At 39.8% G+C, this 21941-nt stretch overlaps 3 protein-coding genes across 3 annotated transcripts; 2 read left to right on the forward strand and 1 right to left on the reverse strand.

The window, feature by feature from the left end:
- Positions 1–14013: 14013 nt before the first annotated feature.
- selenoe (selenoprotein e) lies at positions 14014–15684 on the forward strand. The gene is made up of 4 exons (XM_036525978.1): positions 14014–14127; positions 14435–14511; positions 14722–14800; positions 15541–15684. The coding sequence occupies exons 1-4, from the start codon at positions 14014–14016 to the stop codon at positions 15682–15684; spliced, it is 414 nt and encodes a 137-aa protein (XP_036381871.1).
- A 608-nt stretch (positions 15685–16292) lies between these two features.
- zgc:112294 (transmembrane protein 17A) lies at positions 16293–17606 on the forward strand. Its single transcript, XM_036526231.1, has 4 exons — positions 16293–16410; positions 16682–16785; positions 16881–16994; positions 17286–17606. The coding sequence occupies exons 1-4, from the start codon at positions 16293–16295 to the stop codon at positions 17604–17606; spliced, it is 657 nt and encodes a 218-aa protein (XP_036382124.1).
- A 992-nt stretch (positions 17607–18598) lies between these two features.
- Positions 18599–20435, reverse strand: LOC118777172 (cytochrome b-c1 complex subunit 9-like). The gene is made up of 2 exons (XM_036527931.1): positions 20259–20435; positions 18599–19185 (listed from the first exon to the last, which is right to left on the reverse strand). The coding sequence occupies exons 1-2, from the start codon at positions 20397–20399 to the stop codon at positions 19135–19137; spliced, it is 192 nt and encodes a 63-aa protein (XP_036383824.1). The 5' UTR covers positions 20400–20435; the 3' UTR covers positions 18599–19134.
- Between the last annotated feature and the right edge of the window lie 1506 nt (positions 20436–21941).

Below are 21941 nucleotides of genomic sequence, written 5' to 3' on the forward strand. Positions count from 1 at the left end.
CTCATTTCCATTACTGTTTTCAACTACAACTTGACAGCCCAGTGTGAGGGTGCAGCTGTTTGGTGTAATGGTAAGGAGTAGGGCTTGTAACCCAAAAGATGCTGGCTTGATTCCTCACTGGGGCACTGCTGTTGCACCCTAAGGCAAGGTACTTAACCCAGAAGAAGTCACTCCAACATATATGATAAGAGAATCTGCTAAGCAAATAAATGTAAGTGTAATTAATTGACTCTGTTTCCATGTCTTTATCTTGAGGTGCAGTTAGGTCTGGAAACTGTGCCCATATAGTCACAAGCATGCTGACATTCTCTCACAGAGCTATCCATGTCTCCTTCTGGTTGTACAGTGTTTGACATTCTTTTCAGATTTAATTATCAAAAATAAGTTCTATTTGTGAAAGATCACATTATTTACATCTCTTTGCAAAATTCTGCTTCCTCTTTTGTTATAAGAAAAGTTTCCATAAACAAGGCCTACTTTGGCCAAACATAGTTAACCACTCCCTGGCCCTAGTGAATGCTAGGTAGTTAACTGTACCTGCGGCAACTTTTTTCAACCCCTCCACACCAATAGTTGGCCAAACAGTCCAGCTGTTGGTGTGGAGCTGTGGCCGATTTAAAATGCATCTTGGTCACAGGTTAGTGGAAATGAGCCATTATTGCTAAACAAGTTAAAAAAAACACACATTTCTTCCATTTTCATGTAAAACCTAAAGGTGTTTCAAGACGGAACTGTGATAACACTACTAGTATTGTGTGGTACTGCTGTACCAATGGGTATTGTTCGTTGCAGATAGTTATACCTGGAAATTCGTATGAAATTCTCCTATGAAATGTTTCCATTCAATATTGTGGTTATACTGCCTGGTCATGCAAGCCATTGAATGACTTACATGGATAGGACTCAAAACTGATGATACCTCACCCTGCTGTTGACATTTTTTGGTAATGTAGCTATCAGATGAACTGAAACTTCATCTGAGGTTCTGCAGAAATTTGACCAGAATGTGTCTTGTGGAAATGACCTTTTATTGATATGTTTTGCACTTCAACATTTACTAGTTCCACATTTCCTCAACTGTTCACTGAAGGCAGACAGAAAACTTATTTTGGTATATACTCATATCAGACACTTTATTTTAACTTAATTTGCATGACAACAGTAGAAAAATCACAATGAGTATAATTTTCAGATAAACAAAACCTGACAAAATAGGGTCATGGTTGATTTCAAGGTGGAAAACACTCTTGTTCAGCATAATAATTGATGGTTATACTAAGAGTGAAAATATTCCCATAAATAAACAGGGCTCTTGAAATTAACTGGAGTATAGTCAAATGATTGAACACATATTAATTGTGTTCGGAAGACTAGTTGTCAGTCTTGAGTGACAGCATACAGGCATTAAGTGGCAGTTGCTCTGTATTAGGGGTGATTTGACACTTTCTTAGTGAATGCTAGTGAGTGGTTTTGTTTTTCTGTGTTCCAGTTTTGTTTTTTTTTTTAAATTGTTTCCAAGGTACAACTGGTTTCTACATGCTTTGTTATTGTTCTACTTGTAAAGAATTGTTTTGTAACAGTATTATTGTAAATGTGCATAAGCTGTGCTTATATGAATCAATTTGCTGTTTTGTTATTCGATGTCAATGAACTGGCTTTCATATTTTATTTGATTTCTTTTTTTACATGTAAACTTCAGGCTCAAAGGCAAACATGAATGAAGACTTGCTTTTTATTGTTTACTACAACAGAATTGTACTGGGAACGTCTTGCTTTGCTTTGAAGATTTTTTTCTTTGAACTTGCTAATAACAGAATCAAATTCTTAATTAATGAGAGCCACTTCGGCACAAAGTAAAGCATGCACATGTTTTTGCCACTTATTTGGTGGGAATTCATTTGGCCAAAGAATGACACTCTTTGAATGTGCCTTACCATTGCCACTAAGAAGGCTATTTTATGTTTTTATTTTCATTAAATGCAACTAAAAATATCTCATGGTATATTATGAGTGAAAATTGACAATAAATTCAGATGCCTTTTCAGAGTCCCTTATATCTGACTGGCCCAAGCCTTCAATAGGCTGTGTTTGCCTCAAGTAGGGCCTCAAAATTGTGGTTGTTGTTATTCTTGGTCTATCCATTGTTTTTGGGTTTTGTTGTTAATGTGATGTTGTTGGTCTTCTTTGTTTAAATGACACAATAAAAGGTATCTGTACCCCTTGAATTTCTGACCTCCATCATGTGATCCCTCAACAGTGTTTTCATTTTGGAAGTGCAACTCGTGTGAGCATTTTTGTAACCGATAAATCCATTGTCCCCTCTGTAAGGGTGGAAAGTTTCTACAGGATGGAAATTGCATTTTGGAATGGCAAATCAGTTGAAGTCTCAATGAAAGCCCTCTGATGTATCTGAAACAATTAAGAAGCCCTGCAATAATTGCTGTTTTACAGCCTACTCCTTGCTGGCTTTTCTGGAGACAAGGGGATCTGTCAGGTTTGCTATAGTCAAATCATACCATCAAAGAAACCGGAGCCAGGGACCCACTGCTGGGCCGCTCTTCAGGACAAGAGGCCCTTTCACAGTGGAACAGTCGGAACTCTGTGCAGAGGGACCCTGGAGTTAATGCATCATGCGCTGGATATTTGTACTCTTTGGGGGGAAAAAGGGGGCACAGCGGCAAAAAAAGCAATAGAGGACGTGGATCATGTGGTTTATAATTAAATCCAGACTTCAGCGCTCACTCTACTGACACGCCGCTCCAATTACCCATTTTTTTGCATAGACTAAACAAACCCCACAATGCTTTCTGGGGCTGCCATTGCAAGCACAGCCCAGACATGACACGGGGGTCAACCTCACAGGCCTCGGTCCATTCCACTGTAAAGGTGAGGAAAAATGCTTTCACAGACCGTTCAAGGAGATGGCTCTCATTTTCCGCTAGTGACAGGTGGTCTCCTTTTTGCTTGTTGCTTCAAATAACATTTTCTTTTGTGTTTACTGTCTCGACAATGCACTGCTGTCGAAAACGTTTAAGATTGCATGCTTTCTTATGTGCTGAATATGGGGATATTCAGCGCTGCTTGCCAAAATGTAGTTCATAAATGCCCTGTTTACACAGAAAATATTAATTAGAGAGCCATAGCTGCAGGATATCTGTTCTGCGCACATTAAGAAAAAAATGTATGAAATTCCAATCAGTGATTATGAGACTGACCCTATGCATGGAACATTTTTTTCACAGTATCCTAAGGACATTGCAGTACTTTTCTGTATTTCTGTGCTATTTTGATCAAACAGTACACCTCTCTTTTCTCTTGTCACAACTTATTTAAGTGCCAGGCTAACTGACAGTGTCTTTTGACTAAAGTCTGTGCCTAACCTGGTTGTAGAACTCTATTTAGATTTCCTTCAAAAAAAGGCTAATTCAAATGATTTTTTGCTGGTGTATTGGAACTGTAAAGAAATGTACCTTGAATGAAGAAGGCAACCATACATGATAACTTCCAGATATGGCCATCAAATGTTTGTGGATTGGGAGCAGGGAAAAGGGAACTGAAGTGACTTGTTGACTGCCAGTCTAAACATATCTTGGATCTTGGCCTATAATCAAGTGCCAGGTCTTTAGGAACAACCAGGCCTTAAGACTAGGCCCTGTAACTCTGCCAGCAGTCAAGGCCCAGAAGCCTAATGAGATCCCTCGGTTTCCATGGCAACAGGCAGAGATTGCATCCACATCTGGTAGCTATTTCAGCCCTGAAAAAAAAGAAGAGAGAAGAAATTTATGAGTGGAGAAAAAAGGCAAAGTATTTTCTGCAACGCAAAGCAGAAAGAAAGCTTGAGTAACGTTACATTTTAAAGGAGCTGGAAATATTAATTTTCGGAGGCCTGTATTGTGTGGAAAAACTATATTTTCCAGTAAATGTGGGTGTTGAATTAAGGTTCTCCACTTACCATATGCACTTGTAAGCTGACGTCTTCCACAGTGTTTAAATGCAGAAGTGAAAAGGAAGCACAGGGGGCCCCAAACTTGAGGGGGAAATTCAGATGGTTATGATTCATTCATACAGGACCTAGCAGGCTATCACAGTAAACCTTGTTTTTGTATTTGTTCCCTTTTTTATGATGAGTACTGCTTCTAACCCTAGTACTACTACTACTATTACTACTACCGCTGCTACTACTACTACTACTACTACTACTACTATTACTACTACCGCTGCGACTACTACTACTACTACTAATAATAATAATAATATAAATCACTATTAATGTTAAACACTAAATAATACTTGGAGACATAAAAGAGTTAGTTGGATATACTGCTATAGTGGGACAGTTTGAGTTTATCTTTGATCTCCTGGTCAAATTTTTCCTTAGCGTCCCTGCTGTGTGTATTGTGTATGGGGTAACTGGCACATAAATACAGTAATAATGAAATTACATTAACCGTAAATGCATTTGGCAGTCCAAGTGTTAACCACCAAGTGCTAATGTCTAGCCCTACATTTAAAAATAATAGTGTCTGTGTGCTTGAGGTTTTTGCTTGTAAGGTGACATATCTTGTCCCCCTGCTAGTCATTCTCTGTTTTGATAGGTGACTGTAGTAGATGGTATATTGTGTTGTATTGTATCTTGGAGTAATGAGGGTCTGTTATTAACTCTTTAAATTCTTTGTGTGAGCTTCATTGAACCTTGAGTCATGAAGCAAAAGCTAAATAGGATCTTTTTGAATGTTCACACCTGTGTCTCAGTACTACTCAGTATGTGCTATTCTCCTGTCACTCAACAGCGGGTATGGAAATACAGACAAGGAGTCTCCGAGTTTAAAACAGAATCATGAATTCTCCTCAGTGACCCTAAGCTCCACAGCTTCTAACGGGCATGAAACAGACCTGTCCTGAATTCATGTCGGCTATTTGTCAGACATATTTCATTAGGTTCTTTGTAGTACCACAGCTTCCTCTTCTGATTCTGATTTCTTCCCTGAAACAGATGGTTTGGATAACTAAACAAATACAAGGGTCATTGTGGGGGTTGGAATTTCCCCTGCACGGACAGGAGCTGAAGCCCAGGGAAGATTCGGCAATAGGGAATGGTGGTAGTCAAATTTATAGGTTATCAAATGGAACCTCCTTGTATTCTTTCTCATTTTGTTACCAATAGAGGACAGCTACAGTATTTATTGATATTCTTGCTACACAGGGGTGTAGCAAGCATTTCTTGTGTGACAGTGGATATTTGTTTGAAGGTATGCAAATGGTAAATGGTAAAACAATGGAATCATAAGTTCATGGTATTAAAGAAAGAAATGTTTGTTTCAAATGCATTTTGTAAATGCAATCACAAAACCATGTAAATAGATTTAAAGCTATACATATTGATTGTCAGTTCTTCATCTGAATATTTTCCATCTAAATGTTCTATGCATGAACTTACTGAGGGTTCTGTGATAGCAGAAGGCCACATTCTGTACCAATGAGATCTGTAATTGGTTATCCAGGCTTGTCACCTCTTCAGCTTTCCCCAGAACTGATTTTCTCAGAGGTCATTTCCTGACTGCACAAAATTTAATGGCTCAATTTCTGTTCAAGCAAACCCCACCAAAACTGCTGTGTATTCACTGAGATATCATGTCCTCAACTTATCACAACAGCAAAATGCTACTACTAGCAGGCTGCAAATGTGGTACTTTACCCTCTGTTAAATCCTAACAATGAAATGGTTTGCCTCCCATTTATCATTGTAAGCATTTCTCATAAAACTAATTATTTTCCATAGAAAAATGAATTCTAAAGTAATTTGGCTTATTTACTAGTGACTTTGAATCAGCAGAAAAAGGCTGGAATGGAAAATAAATATTAAACATCACTGAACAGAAAGCATAAAGTATGAGACTATATTAGCAGTAATGAATGCCACATCCATCTTCATTAGAACATTTTAGTTATAATAAAGGAGAGTGCAAACAGTTGTCTATGACAGTAAATGGCATTGCTTTTTTCCTCTTCGTCAGCATAACGCTGGGAGAGTGTATTAAGGAGGATCTGGATTTAATGGAAAACAGTCCGACTTGTACTCTCTCTTGCTCGCTCTCTCTACTCCATCCCCCTCCCTCCCTGTTGTCTCACTGTCCCATCGTACCCCTCATGTGCCCCCTCCTTCTCCTTGTCTGTCACCCTGTCTCGCTCTCCCTCTCTACCTCCCTCATTTCTCCTCTCCCTCCCTCTCTGTCTCACCCCCCCCCCCCCCCCCTTTCCCTCCCTCTCTTGCTCTATGCAGAGGAAGCTGTGTGGTTCAAGGTTTCAGTTTTCACATACTCAAAAAGCAGACTGTGGGCTTTTTTTTTTTTACTTTTCAAAATCTGGGCATTGCGCCCCTCAAGAAGGGAAAAGCTCAGTCCTCCATCTCTGTTCAGCTTATGATGAGGTTTTGGATGGAAAACAATTGAAAGATCCATCTCAGCTTCCCTAAACTAGCAAGGACAGCCATTAGAAGTTCAGAGCCAGTTAATTTTTATGAGCAAGGAATGAACACAGGGCTTGACTAGACTATGTATGAGAAATGACTCCTGTGTGGCAAACTGGCTACACAATTGATACACATCTTCAGTTTTATAATAAGTTGACAGTATGTACAATATTTGATTAGATACATTACAATGCATTTTTGTATCCCAGGTAGCAGGCAGGGCATAAAATCTGATGGCCCTCCGTAACATGACTAAAAAGCCCTGATCCCTAGAGGAGCAGTGTGCAGCCGCTATATGCTCACCGCCAGCTGTAGGAGTTCACTCAACAGTGTATTATTTTTAAATCTAATGTTTAACAAAGTCCACAGCTGTTAGAGCAATTGTGAGAGTTGCTGAGGCAACTAACTGTATCTGATTCAGTGTGGCTGTATGCTGTGGCTTAACTTGCACCTAGAAACACCATAATACCTTGGCTTTACACGTTTTTCCTTTGTTCGATCACCCAAATGATATGTTTCAGAATCTGGCCAAGCTGACCCATTTCACATTCATACAAGCCAGCTTTGGCATTGTAAAGGCCTGTAAACAAGCAGAGAAATGTCTAAAATCATAAATTGCTTGTCTGTTTGGATGACCTCGATACATTTGAAGAATAGTAAAGTTTCCCTAGTTTCCTCTGAATGCATGACAATTAAGGAGTGAGCATTGGCTGTTTGAATGACAGCGATTCCTTTTTGTGCATAATGCAAGAAACCCATACTGAAGCTGTTACAGGGAGACATGTGTTTTAAATTAGCTGTGGCAGATTAGAGAGAGGAGCTGCAATGGCAGTCTGTTTGCCCCAAAGACCTCTTATGTGGTCAACCCCTGGACACTGAGAACTGAAATCTCCACATCCGGCGTGATGTCACTGCAGCCACATATTCTCTAAATCGAAATTTATAAACATCAGCCTGGAAGCGCCTTAACGCCCCTCACGAGAACCACAGCCGTTAGCATCAGAGTGCAGTTCCCTGCAAGCGGACAACCCAACCCAACAGTAATTATGTGCGCATTGCAGGAGGCCATGAAAACAAATCTCTCTCCACAGTTAACTTGCTGCTTGCTGGTCATCTTATGGGTTTGAAAGTGATATGTTATACTGATTCATTCAAAATGCACTGATATGCAGTGTCATCTTATTTAAAAACATGTTTTGTAAATCAGTGCAACATACAATTGTCCCTGGGCGTCCATAGCAACAGTACCTTGGATTTTGCGTAGTGACCCTATCTTGGTTTGATTTTGTTAAATCTCTGCAGTCATTCTAATGGGTACTGTGTGCTAATAACTTTCCATAAGGTTGTCTACAATGCCAAATTTGACATGATTCTACATGACTGAGTTTGTTCTATACCCACCACTCTCTCTATGTGGATGTACCACAATGTACAGTTCATGGCCAGTGGATTGTATATATATATTATCACTTTGGCCCATAGCATCCCATGGGTTTTTTATACTGTGGTCAAGTCAAAATCTATCTTTTATCTCCCTTTGAGATGCAGGTCTTTTCACAAATTGCTCACCCCTCCAGCTGGATTATGAGCCAGCAGCACAGATCTACCCTGTTTTACCTTCTGGAAAAGTCCTTGCGCCTTCCCATCTCCCAGGAATGATCCCATCCGAGACAGGAACAAGCCTAGTAAACTTTGATGATCATTTTCTCCTGCAGCACTGCACTGCTGACCCACATCTGTTGGCTTATCCTGACATAAATTGAGAAATTTGCATACATTATACAGCCCACATTGCCCAGCTGCTGGTTCAGGCCCTGGTGCTGCTTTAGAGTTCTGCAGCTCCTCCCCCAGTTAGCCTCCCTGCTAATGTCATCTGACTCCTCCTACCATTCCAGAAAGCTGCTGTTGGACAATTCTCCCCTCCCAGCCTGCTGTTAAATGTAATCAATTCATTATTGTGTTCCTTTCTGGAATGAAAGCCTTTTAGTTTGTTTGTACTGTATGTAAGCATATTGAAAGTCTGAATCTAAATAGCTCATTGTGGTATAAATAATATGCTATGCATTGTAATTTATTGCAGTTCCATGCCTCCATCTACTGAACCCTTCCCATGCCCCTCCTTGTCCTGACATAACTATCCTGATACAATTTAAATGACACCCCCCCCCCCCCACCCCTACCCACCACCACTCCCAATCTCCTTGCTTCCCTGTATACTCTACCACCCCTCCATCCCAGCCTGTCTCGATGCCCTCAACAAAGTCCAAGTCATTTTATTCGCTGGTTCCTCAGTGGTGAAATGAGCTACCTATTTTTACCAAATTGACCTGCTAGCTCCTCCAGAAGATCCGTCTTTTCAAACTGTCCCTGGCACCAATAACAAGCCTTGAAGTTTTGTTTGAGGTAATACATTTCAGAGACTATCACCACAACTTGCAGCGTTCATCAATGTCATGTTGCCTCCAGACTAATTGGATGCTGTTGTGTAAACAATGGAGTAATGCCAGCAAAAGTTAACTCTTATTATAGCAGAGCACAACTTGCCCTATCACTTTGCTGGAATGATCAGATGTGAGGTTATTCAGTCAGTTTTTACACAAAGTACCAATGTTCCTGTCCAGACAATGCTTTTGAACAGTGACTGTTGTTGATCAGTAAAATACTGAATGTGTGGTTCACATTTTGAAAGTAACAAAGCCAATGCAGGCATCCAAAAAATGCATACATAATGGAATAATGGGAAACAAATGCTGGCGGTAATCCGCCGGGGATATTTTTTTATGATAAATATGCAGAATTACAACAGTGCCCAGAGTTATGCTGACATACAAAAGGCACCTCGACTTCAAAGGCAACTGAGCAGAGACGATGTTTCCCAAAGGAACCAGAAGGAAATTATGTGGTATTCTCATAAATGATCAGAAGTTACTCCTAAATAAGGCCACATTAACCCTGTCTGATGGTTCTGTGAGAGATCCAGCCCCCTTGGATCACAGGAGCAGGAAGGAGTCACAGATGAAGTGAAATGCATTGTCAGTGGAAATGTGTCAGATGTATCCAAAGTTCAGTTGCTTGGCCACAAACAGTACTTCTACTTCAGGATCAGCACATTATGTTCCAGATTTTCAGGCTGCTCTGAAGCCTCTGGACATTTCTCTTGGTCCTTCTCCATGCTACAGCCTTTTGCTGGATGGAGGCTTAGGCCTTTTGTCATGAGTTAGCTTGATGAAGCATCTTAATATTTGGTAATAAGGTGACAGCAATAGAATTTATGCTTTCACGTAGGGAACAGCAATGAGCTGGTTATGTGAATAAACCTAATCAAGACCTATTAAGTGTATGATATTATGACTGTTTGTTCTTTATATGTTCAATACTTTCATTCAGGGTCTGTAATGACATTTTAAAGGGTATTGCATGAAGTATTCTCTCTTTACAAAATGAAAACTGTTCTGGGGGCAACAGACAAATGCCAATTTGCCGTCTCTCCAGGTTAAAAGATCCAGCCAGTCAAAGGTCCAAAATCTAATTTAAATGCTATGTGATAACCGTTTAATGCCAAGTGTTGCAGGAATTCATAACCACACATTGACCGTACGTCTGCCTTTTACATTACACAGGCACGCACATACTTTATATATTAGTGAAAGACACTGTATATGGTGTATAATATGATTGTCAGAATTACACATCAAAGTAACTCATGAACAAAAATACAAGCCCCTACACAAAATCTGTACCCTATTAATAAGTACCTAGGTCCCTTGACACATCACAGTTTAAGACCCCCCCCCCCAACAAACACACAAAATTTGAAAAATAAAAAACAAAAACTGTGTCCATGTAACTGTTTAATAAAAAGTTCCTTTCAGAAAAGTGAAGGCTTATTTTTCTAAGTTAATAGTTAATGGTTACTGTTAGCTGGTTTCATTATGGCTCTATCCCCCACATTGTTTAATCTCCATTTAATAAATCAATATAGGTCTCCACATATCCAGCTTTCAAAATGACTCTGATATACCATTATAAACTGGCCCTTTGGAAAATTTTATTCAATTTAATTAATTTTATTCAACATGATTAGAGAGGACATTTCAGATACTTGATTTGTCAATTAGTCTGTTTTGGGATATATGTCATTATCGTGTGACCTATTGTCCTTAGAAAACTAATGTGTGGCACTGTAACACTTCTACAACTCAGCCACCAACATGAGGAATACAATGTGGTGTACTACTCAGATGATGGCATTATAGTTACCTGACTGACCACTGCAGTGAGAGAGGAAACATACTGTATATGCATAACTGCCTGGTGAAGATGAGAACTTAATAACATTATATTTTTCCCAGCACTCAAAGTTTTTGTCTCAATTTTTCTTTTTTACACTGATTGGTTGGAACCTTTAATCACACTTCACATGTCTTATTTTATTAGGATATAGTGTAAGTGTTTGTCTGTTCATTCATCATCATTCATCAACATTTCTGTCTTCCAAATCCCCATTTGTTCCAATGAACTGTTTGAATAATCATTGTGTTTTCACTTGTGGGAATGTGCTGCAGATGGTTTTAGGCTTGAATAGTTTTTGGCTTGAACTCACACTCCTGATACAGGTTGGTAGTAGGGAGGATGATGACACAGGCTGTAGTAATATAGTAAGGCATAATGAGGACCTACCCTTCAAGAAGCCTCTTGCTGAACCTCAGTTCTGGTCAAAGGTATGCCACTGCACTAATGGTCACTACTACCTTTATTCCTTCAAGAAATATAGATATATACTTTGTTTCAGAAAGCATTCCAAGTGGCACATTAAATATTGTTTCTTTTTTTCAGGAAATAAATGGACCACTTCAAAGCACAACCAAAGCTGAAGTCAAAAGGAATTCTTTGAAGACATCAAATGAGGTATTCCGTGATGGCCAAAATGGACAGATTTAAATATGTACCATCCTTTTCTCTGTCATAACACATTTTACTGTGGGGTACCTCTTTCCACTATAAATATGTGTTTTCCACTTTGCTGTGACAGGACATTTTAATGAACGGCAACACCAAAAACAAAGCGATCTCCGTAACCCCTCGAGGAGCATTCCCAGACAGCAGGGATCAAACGAATTGGCCTCATTTGTGGAGCCAGGGCATCAGAGGAAGGGAAGTGCTGTGGTCTATAACAAGCTTGGACTGCTGAGTGTGAAGAAAGAAGATGGGGCCAGGAGATCCGGTGGAAAATCACTTCCCTCTTTCATTTTGCATGCAGGCCTCAGGGTGGGGGGAGGACTCCAGGACCAGCACACCTCGGCCAAGGAGGGAGAGGAGCGCTCATTACGCCTCAGTGGTCTCCCCTGGAGCGGATGAGTTGTTTTGGCGGAATAACCTGGCATTAGTAGGTGAGGAAGGAGCATTGTGTTAGTAGCTGAGAGCTCAGTGAGGAGTCCAAACAAACTGCAAGCAAGCAAACAAACAAAAAATACATTGTTACGGTCCTGGCACTAGGCAGAGCTTTCAGCACGCCACACCAGAGAGATTGCATGGCAGTATACCTGAAAGTAATTTAAAAGTATCAGTATGGTACACAGCAAGTATAAAAAAGATAGAACACACAAGATACACTGTGAAGGATAATTTATTAAACCAGTTCGCACAGAAAAGGACAATTTTCAATACAAAAATGATCTTAAACCCTGAGAGAGAGAGAGAGAGGGGGGGGGGGGAGAGAGAGAGAGAGAGAGAGAGAGAGAGAGAGAGAGAGAGAGAGAGAGAGAGAGAGAGAGAGAGCATGTGAATGTGTGCGTTTACACATGGAAGTGTGTTTGGGCATTTATAACTTTATACTCCTACTGGTTTTCAGACAGGGAACAGCAAGTTCTACTACACATTAATTCCACTGGGAAGCGATACTGTGACCAAATGACCTGCCTTCAGCCAGAACTCCAAGTTTCCACGTTTTGACCAGCTGGGAATTGTGGCTGCTATTGCTTACTTTGCCATCTGACCTAAACCACGCTAACAGACCTGTATGGCAAAACTGTATGGCCTCAGTCAATCATTCCCTACTCCCTGTCTTTGTCTCTGACTTTTGCTCTCTTCTCTCCCTCTCTTTCTCTCTCTCTCACTCTAATCCTCTGAAACAAAGATGTAGATAGATTTTCAATGAGGCCTTTCTTTTATGACATAAGCAGTGAGGAAAGGGCTGAATACACTCAGGCACTGAGACACCACGTGAAACAGCATGACTGTTTTCACAATATCAAACTTCTTCTGCTGTATGCTGAATGCATGCTTTCGTGATATAGAGGTAAAGGGAAGTTTTCCAAAATGGAGGTCAAGGACCCTTTTTTCACTTTGGTCCATTTATATGCTGAGCTGTTGCCAGCACAAGGAAATTCATGCCTTTTTAATGGTGACTGCTTTGCCGTTTGACACATCATCGCTAGCACACGTTGCCTGGAGTGTGAAGACTGAGGTTCAGGGTTGACTGGAAAAGATAGAAAGAGATGGTTTTGCTACAGCATTCCTATCTGGAATGGTTTATTTTAGCTGGAAACATAATTGTCTGTGGCTAGTGTTTGGAAGTACATTTCTCCTTTTCCGTTGCCAGGAAACACAGATTTGAACTTTGTCGCTCTCTAGAGGTGATATGTTATAATTACACTACACCAGTCCCTACATCAACATGGAAGACAGCATTTCTATCTTGCATTCACAGTAATATGCTTCCATTGAAATAGAGGGAGGTACCCCATGACCTGAGGCAGACCCTGTTCAGAGCACCTTTTTGTCTTTAGGTTTATGTTGAAAACATGCTATTCTACATATTCATTGAGGGGCAGGCTATCCAATCACTTAATTTAAGGTTAAATATATGTGATTGACTCTTCACTGATCATTGTGTCAGTGCAGGAAAGTCCATCAACAGTTTCATGTCTGGATCACACATTAACAACACATTAAATATTTACCAATTTGTTCTGTCAATCTAACCACAATGTTTTCTTATTTTAGACAACAGTATTATTTTTTTTTTCATGCCCTACAAAAAGATAAAGATAGTTTGCTGTTCTGGAATCCAAAGTGTTCCATTTAAACAAAAGAAAACTAATACTCACAAAGCACCAAAGTAAATGTTCTAAGAGGTTTGTTTCACAACTGTTTTTTAAGAATCATTGCTATGTGGGAAAAACTGATAAGAACACAGATGCTTTCAAGGACTGTGCACTTTTTCCTGCCAGGAATTTATAATATTAATTAGGGGTGTAAACTGTAATTGGCATGTCCAAGGAAGTACGCGACATTTTCTCATGAAAATCTGACAGGATCCGACAAAAATTATATTCTGATCCATTCTAGTCTTTTCTATTTGTTTGTGATATTTGTGTGTGAACGTAAAAAAGATAAACATATTAAGGAATAACACAACTACATCCTTCACCCCCCTCCCTGTTGACACCTGGTATAGTCCACCACACCATGAGCATTAGCACTGATATGATTATCATTGTAAATATATGAATTCTGCTCAAGCAGTGTATTTCTGACCAAAGATGTGGACTGCTCTCTTGTGCCTTTTAGCCTTTTCTAGTGTTGGAAGCCCTTCTGAAAATGCCTCCAAATCGACTGTAGAAGAAAAACCAGTAATTGCCAGAGGAAAGCTGTTGGTGAGTGTGTGAAGCTTCTGGGTAACCAAAAAATGGTTTCAGGTTTATTGTGTGGGATAACCACACTTTTCCCAATGTACTGTAAACAGTTCAACCCATTATATTCTTTGGGAGACTTGGGAATCTGTGACAAGAAATGGAACAGCCTCACTTTGCAGCACAGAAAGTTTGACATTTTTATCATTTTTATTGTAATTTTTACAGCATCTCTCTGGGCAATCCTTATGAAGATCATAAAGATTAATTTTGTGGTTGGCTGTTAAAGGTTGCTTATTGACCATTGCTGCTCTCACAAATTTGTTCCCAGGCCCCCAGTGTGGTGGGATGATCCATCAAGAAGATGCCAGAGCTCCGGGAATTTCTCATGGAGCGCTGGGCACTGTAGTATCCTTTTACGTGACACACTTCAGTCCTCTCCACTATATGTTCGTGTCATGAGCCTGTGAAATGAGGTGCTTTACCTTTGTGGTTTGGAGTTTCTTTTAAGGCGGTTTTAAAAAGGGGATCCATTCTGAAGACAATATTTGAGAACAGTTATTTACTGTTTTCTCATGTGCCAGTGTTACATTGTTTACCTTGAATTTTCTGCTGAAGTCATAACCTTGAATATGACTCTGGGGAGGAGAAGAAGCCACGGCTTATTTTCTACAATGAGAAAGATGAAGTTGTGAAGGTAAGTAATATATTCCACAGAGGCTCATTATGTGCAACATGGTACTGCCATTTCTTTGTTATAAGGTGTGACATAAATGACATTTAACAGAATCGATACATGATTTCGACAGTTTGACATTTGAAGAGCACATTTTGCCATATTGAAGATGTGGATTTCTATCCCTTAGATATTCCCCTAACTATCTTATATTGACCCTTATATTGATGGTCCCAGTTTCTTGCACAATCCAAGTTTGCCCCCTACTTAAGGAACAGGTTTCTTAACTCCCATATGACAACCATTCAATGGTTTCTTCTGTAAGCTGAGATGCATACTAATCTACACAAGGTCACTTAAGAATTAAAATCAATTTATTGACTTGCTCATGAAATTAAGAATCTGTCTTTCAACTTTCAACTGTACATGTACATGTATTTTTCAGAGTAAATAAGGGAAGGTGTAAGCAAATTCAGAAAGATTAATTGCTGATTTAACAGCCTGTCAGAAAGATTAATTCATTACAAATAATATTTCTTAATAGGGTAGTTGCATCCCCTTGTGCAGTCAAAAAAAAAATCCAGAAAAAAATCTCATACATGTACAGCTCTGCTGAGAGAACACAATGGTGTGAGAGTGTTGTGTTCCGTTTTCTTATTTATGTTGTTCAAACACCACTTGCATGACTTTTATGCAATACATAAATGTGCACATTTGGTCTTTCAATCTGCCAGAAACGCTTCTACTTGACATCCTTTTAGACCGTGCGAGTGAAGAAGATGAAAGCGGATGAGATCAGCAGCCTGCTGGACTCCCTGGGCTTCTACCGGAGGTCTCAAAAGGGAGAAGAGGTCCCAGAGGAATACCAGCACTATCCGCTGCGGGCTCCCCGGGATGAACTGTGAGGACACACTCACCATGGTCACTCTTGTCACTGCATTTGGTCAAAATGACGTCGGGAACCTCAAGACCAAACTGCGTCCGGTTCCAGACTGAAGCTGAGGACTCAGTGCAGTTGTGCAAAAGATGACCACACTGTGCATTTGAATAATGAGTCATCTTAATAAAATCTAAATGGGAAAAACATCACCTGTGGCTTAATTTCATCTCTTATCATATATTCACCTTGCTGCAGCCCATTTCACACTTTCAGAAACAACAGAAGGGCAACTGATTCCAAGTCCACATCCTGTCCATGCTCATTACAGGCCTGCGACAAACCTTTTTTTTTTTTCATACGCCATTTGGGAGCCTGCTTGAATTATGCTCAAATGCATGCTTAATTCTGCCTGTAAAATCCATTATGAATATCCATTCAGATTAATTAAAAGCCAAAACAAAGTGCTGTAACATCAATATGCAGCCCTTGTGCTTGTTTCTAATCCCTTGTCAGACAGCCTCCTCTGATTTAATCTGATTAGCAGCACTGTCAGTTTACTAATCCATGCAGTCCCGTGACAAAAGGCCAGATGTCTCAGAGGAACAGGACAGCGTATGGTTCTGACGGGCCGCCATGCCAGTGTTTTATACACCTATTCCCCAGAACCTGCGCCTGGGCCTGGCCTATGCCAGCGGCTCTATCTTTGGGAACAACAGGACAGGTGACAGCCAGGAACACAACTATATTACAGGTATTTCAGTTCCACAGCCATGAGACAGTCTGTTTTTTGGTCACACTCCTATTAGAGTGTGACAAACAACAGACAAACAAGGCCATTCTGTTTTTCAGTTGCTTTCTAATATAATGTCAATTGCTCATTATTAATACTTTTCTCAAAGTTTCTTGATGTTTTAATCAGACTAAGATTTGCATTCTGGGCAAAATTTTGATTAAGACCAGTAAAGTGTTCTTTTGCGAAATTGTGATTTTTTTTATTGTGCTTCTCATATGCGTTCTCTCAGCAAATGAAGTAGCATCACACCTGCCCCTTCAAATGCTGCTGTATTTCAATGCCTTCTACTTCCCTTTCTGGTGGCTTTCTGAAGTATTTACGCTGGATGTGAAGGTTAGTTCTTAGATTTGCTCATCATAAGTGAATGCAACTTAGATTCAAGCATATTTGCTGCTGATACCAAGCCTAAAGCTTTTTTTCTCCCACAGTTTGACCTGCTGCCAAGATACTATCAAGGTCTTCTAGTGACGGGGATAGCCCTGCTCACAGTATTTGAGGGCCTAAGGCTTTACCTTGGCTATGTGGGCAACCTGAAGGAAAAGGTACAACATAAACTGGAACAGTACAATACAGTACTGTAAGATTAACTGCCTTCAGTTCAAAGCAGCCTCCTCCATGCAGAACGGAAACAATCTTAGCTTCAAAAGGCAAACACTCCTTTCAAGTCACATCTCATTTCCTTGTTAAAAAAAATAATCAGAGGATGGATAGAATGTGATCTCCCGTTGGTCCTAAAATGGTCTAGTTTACAAAAATAGCTTTGTGCTCTGGGACTTTCAGACCCTGTTAATATCCCCCGCTGAACCCCACATTTGTTCCCGCCGTTTCATCAGGTGCCAGAGCTGGCCGGCTTCTGGCTGCTCACCTTCCTGTTTCAGCTGCCCATCCTGCTGTTTTTCCTGACGGACGAGGGTACCATCATCTTGCCCCTGGAGAGGGCTGTGCACTCCATCTACCTCCTCTTCATCGTCTCTGAAGTTCTGGCAGCTTTCCTCGCCCTCAGGACCATGAGCCGGAAGCTCACGCTCCAGTTCCACCTCCGCCAGTTCAGAGAGGTGGTGAGCCTGCAGCCCACAGGCATGACCCCCTTCTTCAGCCTTCCTTACGGAAGAAGCGTGCTGCCAATGCCCTCCACTAAAGACATTCAGGTCTGATGTTACACAAGGTAAACCTTCTAGAGTCATGTCACACACAACCCACGGCATCCAAATGCCCATCATCTTACTCTCATAATGTAAATTCTTAACATGATGTGACAACCCTTAAGAATCAGGCATTCGGCTGATAGAACTTTCCCAGAGGGGTGGATGTGAAAACTTTGAAAATGTCTACAGGACATTCACACTGGGATGGAATGAGTCCAACGCCTCCCACTGTCATCATTAATTTCCCCAATGATAATGTGTTTCTGTCATGAATTGGAAAAAACAGATAACTGCTGGAATTGTTAATATACTGTTGATAATTTTGCTGTGTTCAACAGCTAATAAAAAGAAAAAGGGCATTTGTACCTGGTCACTATTGTAATTGTACAAGCCTACAATTCCTGATATTTAGCATTATCTGCAATGCACTGTAAAGTGACCTAGTAGTCTTGCTCTGGCCCAGACACATTGTGCAAGACATATAAAAATGACTTTGACAAGTTACAGGTTAGTGGGACAAACCCCATACCTACACAGCACTGAGAGGACTGACTTACATTGTCCTGAGAAGCATATTTGCATTTTTGGAGCTGTAGTTTAAACCAGAAACTACGTCATAGGTCTCCATGAAAGCACATATACAGCAGGTCAAACAAACGGTATTTCTTATATTGCACATAAGTGATAAATCAAAATGCAAGAGGCTAATTATAATTTCATATGTGGAGGTGCTCCTCAAGCCACTATAAGAGAAGGCAGCATAATAACTGAATCCATGTGGCTGGAGAGAAAGGTTTCATAAACCCCTGAATCTATAAAGATATTGAGGTATCAAGGACTCACTGATTCTAACCAGCACTAGCATTTTCTTGTGGAGAGCAAAGCAAATTGATTCAAGTTAATGACTGACACCATGTGTTAGCAGCATTCATTGCAGAGTCCATGAAGCCTCACTCTCCTCTCTCTACAGCACATTAATTTGACAGCTCGAAGAACGGATGTCATTATTATATTTATTTGGTTGAACATTTCTGATTTGTATTATAAAACAAATTCTGGCTGCAGAACAATTAAATTCACTTTCATCTTAGTTCATTTTGATTCCGTTGTCTGTAATACTGCTGCCTTTCTTGCAATCAGCTGTAAAACTCTCAGTACTATGAGGTAGTAAAAACCCATTAGAAAACCTTTGCCTCATTTTAACAGTTGATAAGTGACTTCAATGAAGGCCATTCTGATAGCTGAGAAGAGTTCTGAGACAATTTACAAGAACAAAAGGAGGACTTTTGACTTAACATTTTGCAGTACACACCTTTGAAGACAGACATCAAATATAATTGTTGAATGTATAATAATGAACACAGCTTGCTCTTATTATCGCTGGTGCTGTGAGCAACTACAAAAAATGAAAGATTTCAAGATATTCAGGTCAGTGTCTCTCCTGATGGATCAGGACGTGATACAACTGAACAATGCTGTTTCTTCACTGACGATGACAGAACATTCATTCAGGAACAGAACTGGCAGCAGCTCAGCATCACTCCTCTTCCTTGTTCTCGTAAGTATGCTTGACATGTTTCCAGAGTTTCTGAGAAACGAGAAAACACATGAAGTCGGGTCAAATGGACTGCCACTGCAATCTAACATGGTTTGCTTCTTGGACCTATTTTACGTCATCTTTAAAACACTAGATTACCTTGATGGTCAGTTTGCGAGCTCGACAGCAAGCCATAGAACTAGCAAACTAGTTAACAATAGCTATGATTTCAGCGTATTGGCTAGCTAACGCTGGCTAAAGGACAGATCTAGAAAATGGCCAGCTAACTAAACTACCAATGTCAAAGAGCTTAAGGCTAATTTTCCGTGTTAGTCTGGCTAGTTAAATTACTTTGCTGCAGACTACATTTGCTGTCATCATTCATGGCAAGACGTTTAGGTCAACACATATAAGCTTTTATATGTAAGACAAGGATCAATAAATATTTTCTCTCCTATTTTCAATCATTGTTTCCTGCATTTTCTTATCTAAGGCGTAAGACAACATAGCGAACGTGTAGAATAAACAATTTCTTTATTTTACATGTACAAAACGGGAACACATATTATCACTACCAATCAGTGTAGCCTGTTTTGTTACTTTTTTCATGTTCATTTTACATTACATTATTCTCATTTAGCAGACGCTCTCAGTCAGAGCGACTTACATAGGTTACATTTTTTATATGGTATCCATTTATACAGCTGGATATTTCCCGAGGCAATTCTGGGTTACGTACCTTGCCCAAGGCTACAGGTGCAGCACTACAATGGGAATGCAATGCGAACCAACAACCTTTCGGTTACACACCCTTCTCCTTACCGCCATGCTACGCTCCCTGTCGTACTGCTTCAACCTAATTCAACACTGACTTTTGGGTGTTTTCGCCAATTTAGAATATACAGACCCTCCCGTGTTACTGGTCTTCACGCTACACTGCATGTTCTGTTATACTTTTACTCTTCCTCACTTGTAACTCGCTTTGGATAAAAGCGTCTGCCAAATAATTGTAAATGTAAATGCACTTGATTTAGCTAGCACGCTAGCTAGACTGCCTTGCTTTGCAAGAAACCTTATGCAAGCGAAGGTCATGTCACTTAAGTCTGAAGTGTCTTAAGTCTCACCCCACGATTCAGTTCTTCGAATATAGCGTCTCCTCCTTGATCGAACACTCGTTCGAAGAAGACTGCTCCCACCATAATGCTTATGGTGAAAGTTGATGTTCTCCTGAAGAGCAAATTGTACACTGAAGCGGCTATCGCCATGTCGGTTTGACAGAAGAGCGAAGTTCCTACAGGACGCCTGTGACGACACCATGTGAGCTACCGGATCTCACCGCTGAAGACTTCCGAGTTCAGCGCAAATACGTGCCTCTAGCAAATGAACTAGACGGACTTTTTTGACCGAAACATGTGACTATAAAACGGCATAGGTTACCGCTGTGTATGATGTCACATCCAAAGGGAGACCAGTACGTCCTCACGATTGGCTGAAGTGTACGTTCGCCTCTAACACTCCCAGGCTTCAGACGCGACTGCGACCTGTCCGGGAAATACGTTTGCATAATTTAAGCTGGAAAAAGGATAAAAAAAAACACAAACAGGGAAATACAACTGAACTCAAAGATTATTGTTAAACTCATAAAATTATAAATGATAAATTTTCTCTCTAAAAGGGGCCCATGAAAATGTTTTTTAAAAGCAACGCTCGTTTTGTTGTTCATCAGACTGAAAGATCTTAGGAGATAATGAAAACCTTTCAAACATACATTGAGTTTAGGCAAATCAAAATTTGGCTTATGAATAAAAATTTCTGCAAGAATAAAAAGTCACCATGATTTAAATGGGCCTGGTATCGTTATGATAATAGAAAATAATACCTTTTAATACAAATTCATAAGATATGTTCACAAAGTTATATGTACTCAGCTCTTTCAAAACCTGAAATACCACAGCCCTTGTGCCCTCACCAATAAAATGCAGACACCATTAATATAACTATATTAATATTACTATTATTTATATTAATATTTTGATAACATTGGATTACAAGGGTGCATTCTATGCAATATTTTATAGTGTATCTCCCTGACTTTATTTTGGATTTAGAATTTGTAAGGAAATGTGATTCTCAGATGGAGTACTTGTCCAATGTATTTATTAGTGCAATATGTATCAGATCATACAGTGCCATTAACTGTTCAGAGGATAAAACATTATCTTCCCCATGAAATACATCAAGAATAAACTTAATGTTTCTGTCATGCAATTTTATCAATATTATTCCACAGAAGAATATTGTGAAGTGAGAATTTGTGGAGGAAACAAATATTCCAGGACCAAAAAAGCTTACTAATGAAACTGTGATAACTTCATAGATTATATCTCTGAGAAATAATTGCATTTCAGGAAAAATGTAAACCTCCCAGCTTTTTAACGTGTTACTGGAAATAAAGTACTATACTGACAACCTCTTCAGATCTCTTGGTAGACAGAGCAGATTTTAGTTTACGAGGTTTGTTCCTCCAAATAAAGTCAAGAGAGATGTTGTTGATCCCTGCACATGTTGCAGTGCTAATAAATAAAGACAAGAATCGATAACCAAATCAAGACAAACCCTCTGCTTTGGAATGGAGCATTCTCCCATGAATTGATAGGTAGAATAAGTATCCTTTTGAAGCCAACTGAATATGCATTTAGTTTTCTTTAATTTGGGAGAGAAGTTCATATGTTGTCTAACTATAAGATTCCAAGGTTCTTTGAAAGATACATTGTAATACATTAGGTTTCAGAAGTAAGAGAAACATT

Source organism: Megalops cyprinoides, chromosome 4, assembly GCF_013368585.1.
Source record: "Megalops cyprinoides isolate fMegCyp1 chromosome 4, fMegCyp1.pri, whole genome shotgun sequence".
Lineage (NCBI taxonomy): Eukaryota > Metazoa > Chordata > Actinopteri > Elopiformes > Megalopidae > Megalops > Megalops cyprinoides.

What these genes read in the sequence shown, in the direction of transcription:
- zgc:112294 (XM_036526231.1), top strand. Translation starts at nt 16,293, where the DNA reads ATGCCAGTGTTTTATACACCTATTCCCCAGAACCTGCGCCTGGGCCTG. An exon ending in GGAACACAACTATATTACAG is followed by an intron (nt 16,411 to 16,681) that starts GTATTTCAGTTC and finishes GCGTTCTCTCAG; the next exon opens with CAAATGAAGTAGCATCACAC. An exon ending in TGGGCAACCTGAAGGAAAAG is followed by an intron (nt 16,995 to 17,285) that starts GTACAACATAAA and finishes CCGTTTCATCAG; the next exon opens with GTGCCAGAGCTGGCCGGCTT.
- LOC118777172 (XM_036527931.1), bottom strand. Translation starts at nt 20,399, where the DNA reads ATGGCGATAGCCGCTTCAGTGTACAATTTGCTCTTCAGGAGAACATCA. An exon ending in TCGAAGAACTGAATCGTGGG is followed by an intron (nt 19,186 to 20,258) that starts GTGAGACTTAAG and finishes CTCGTTTCTCAG; the next exon opens with AAACTCTGGAAACATGTCAA.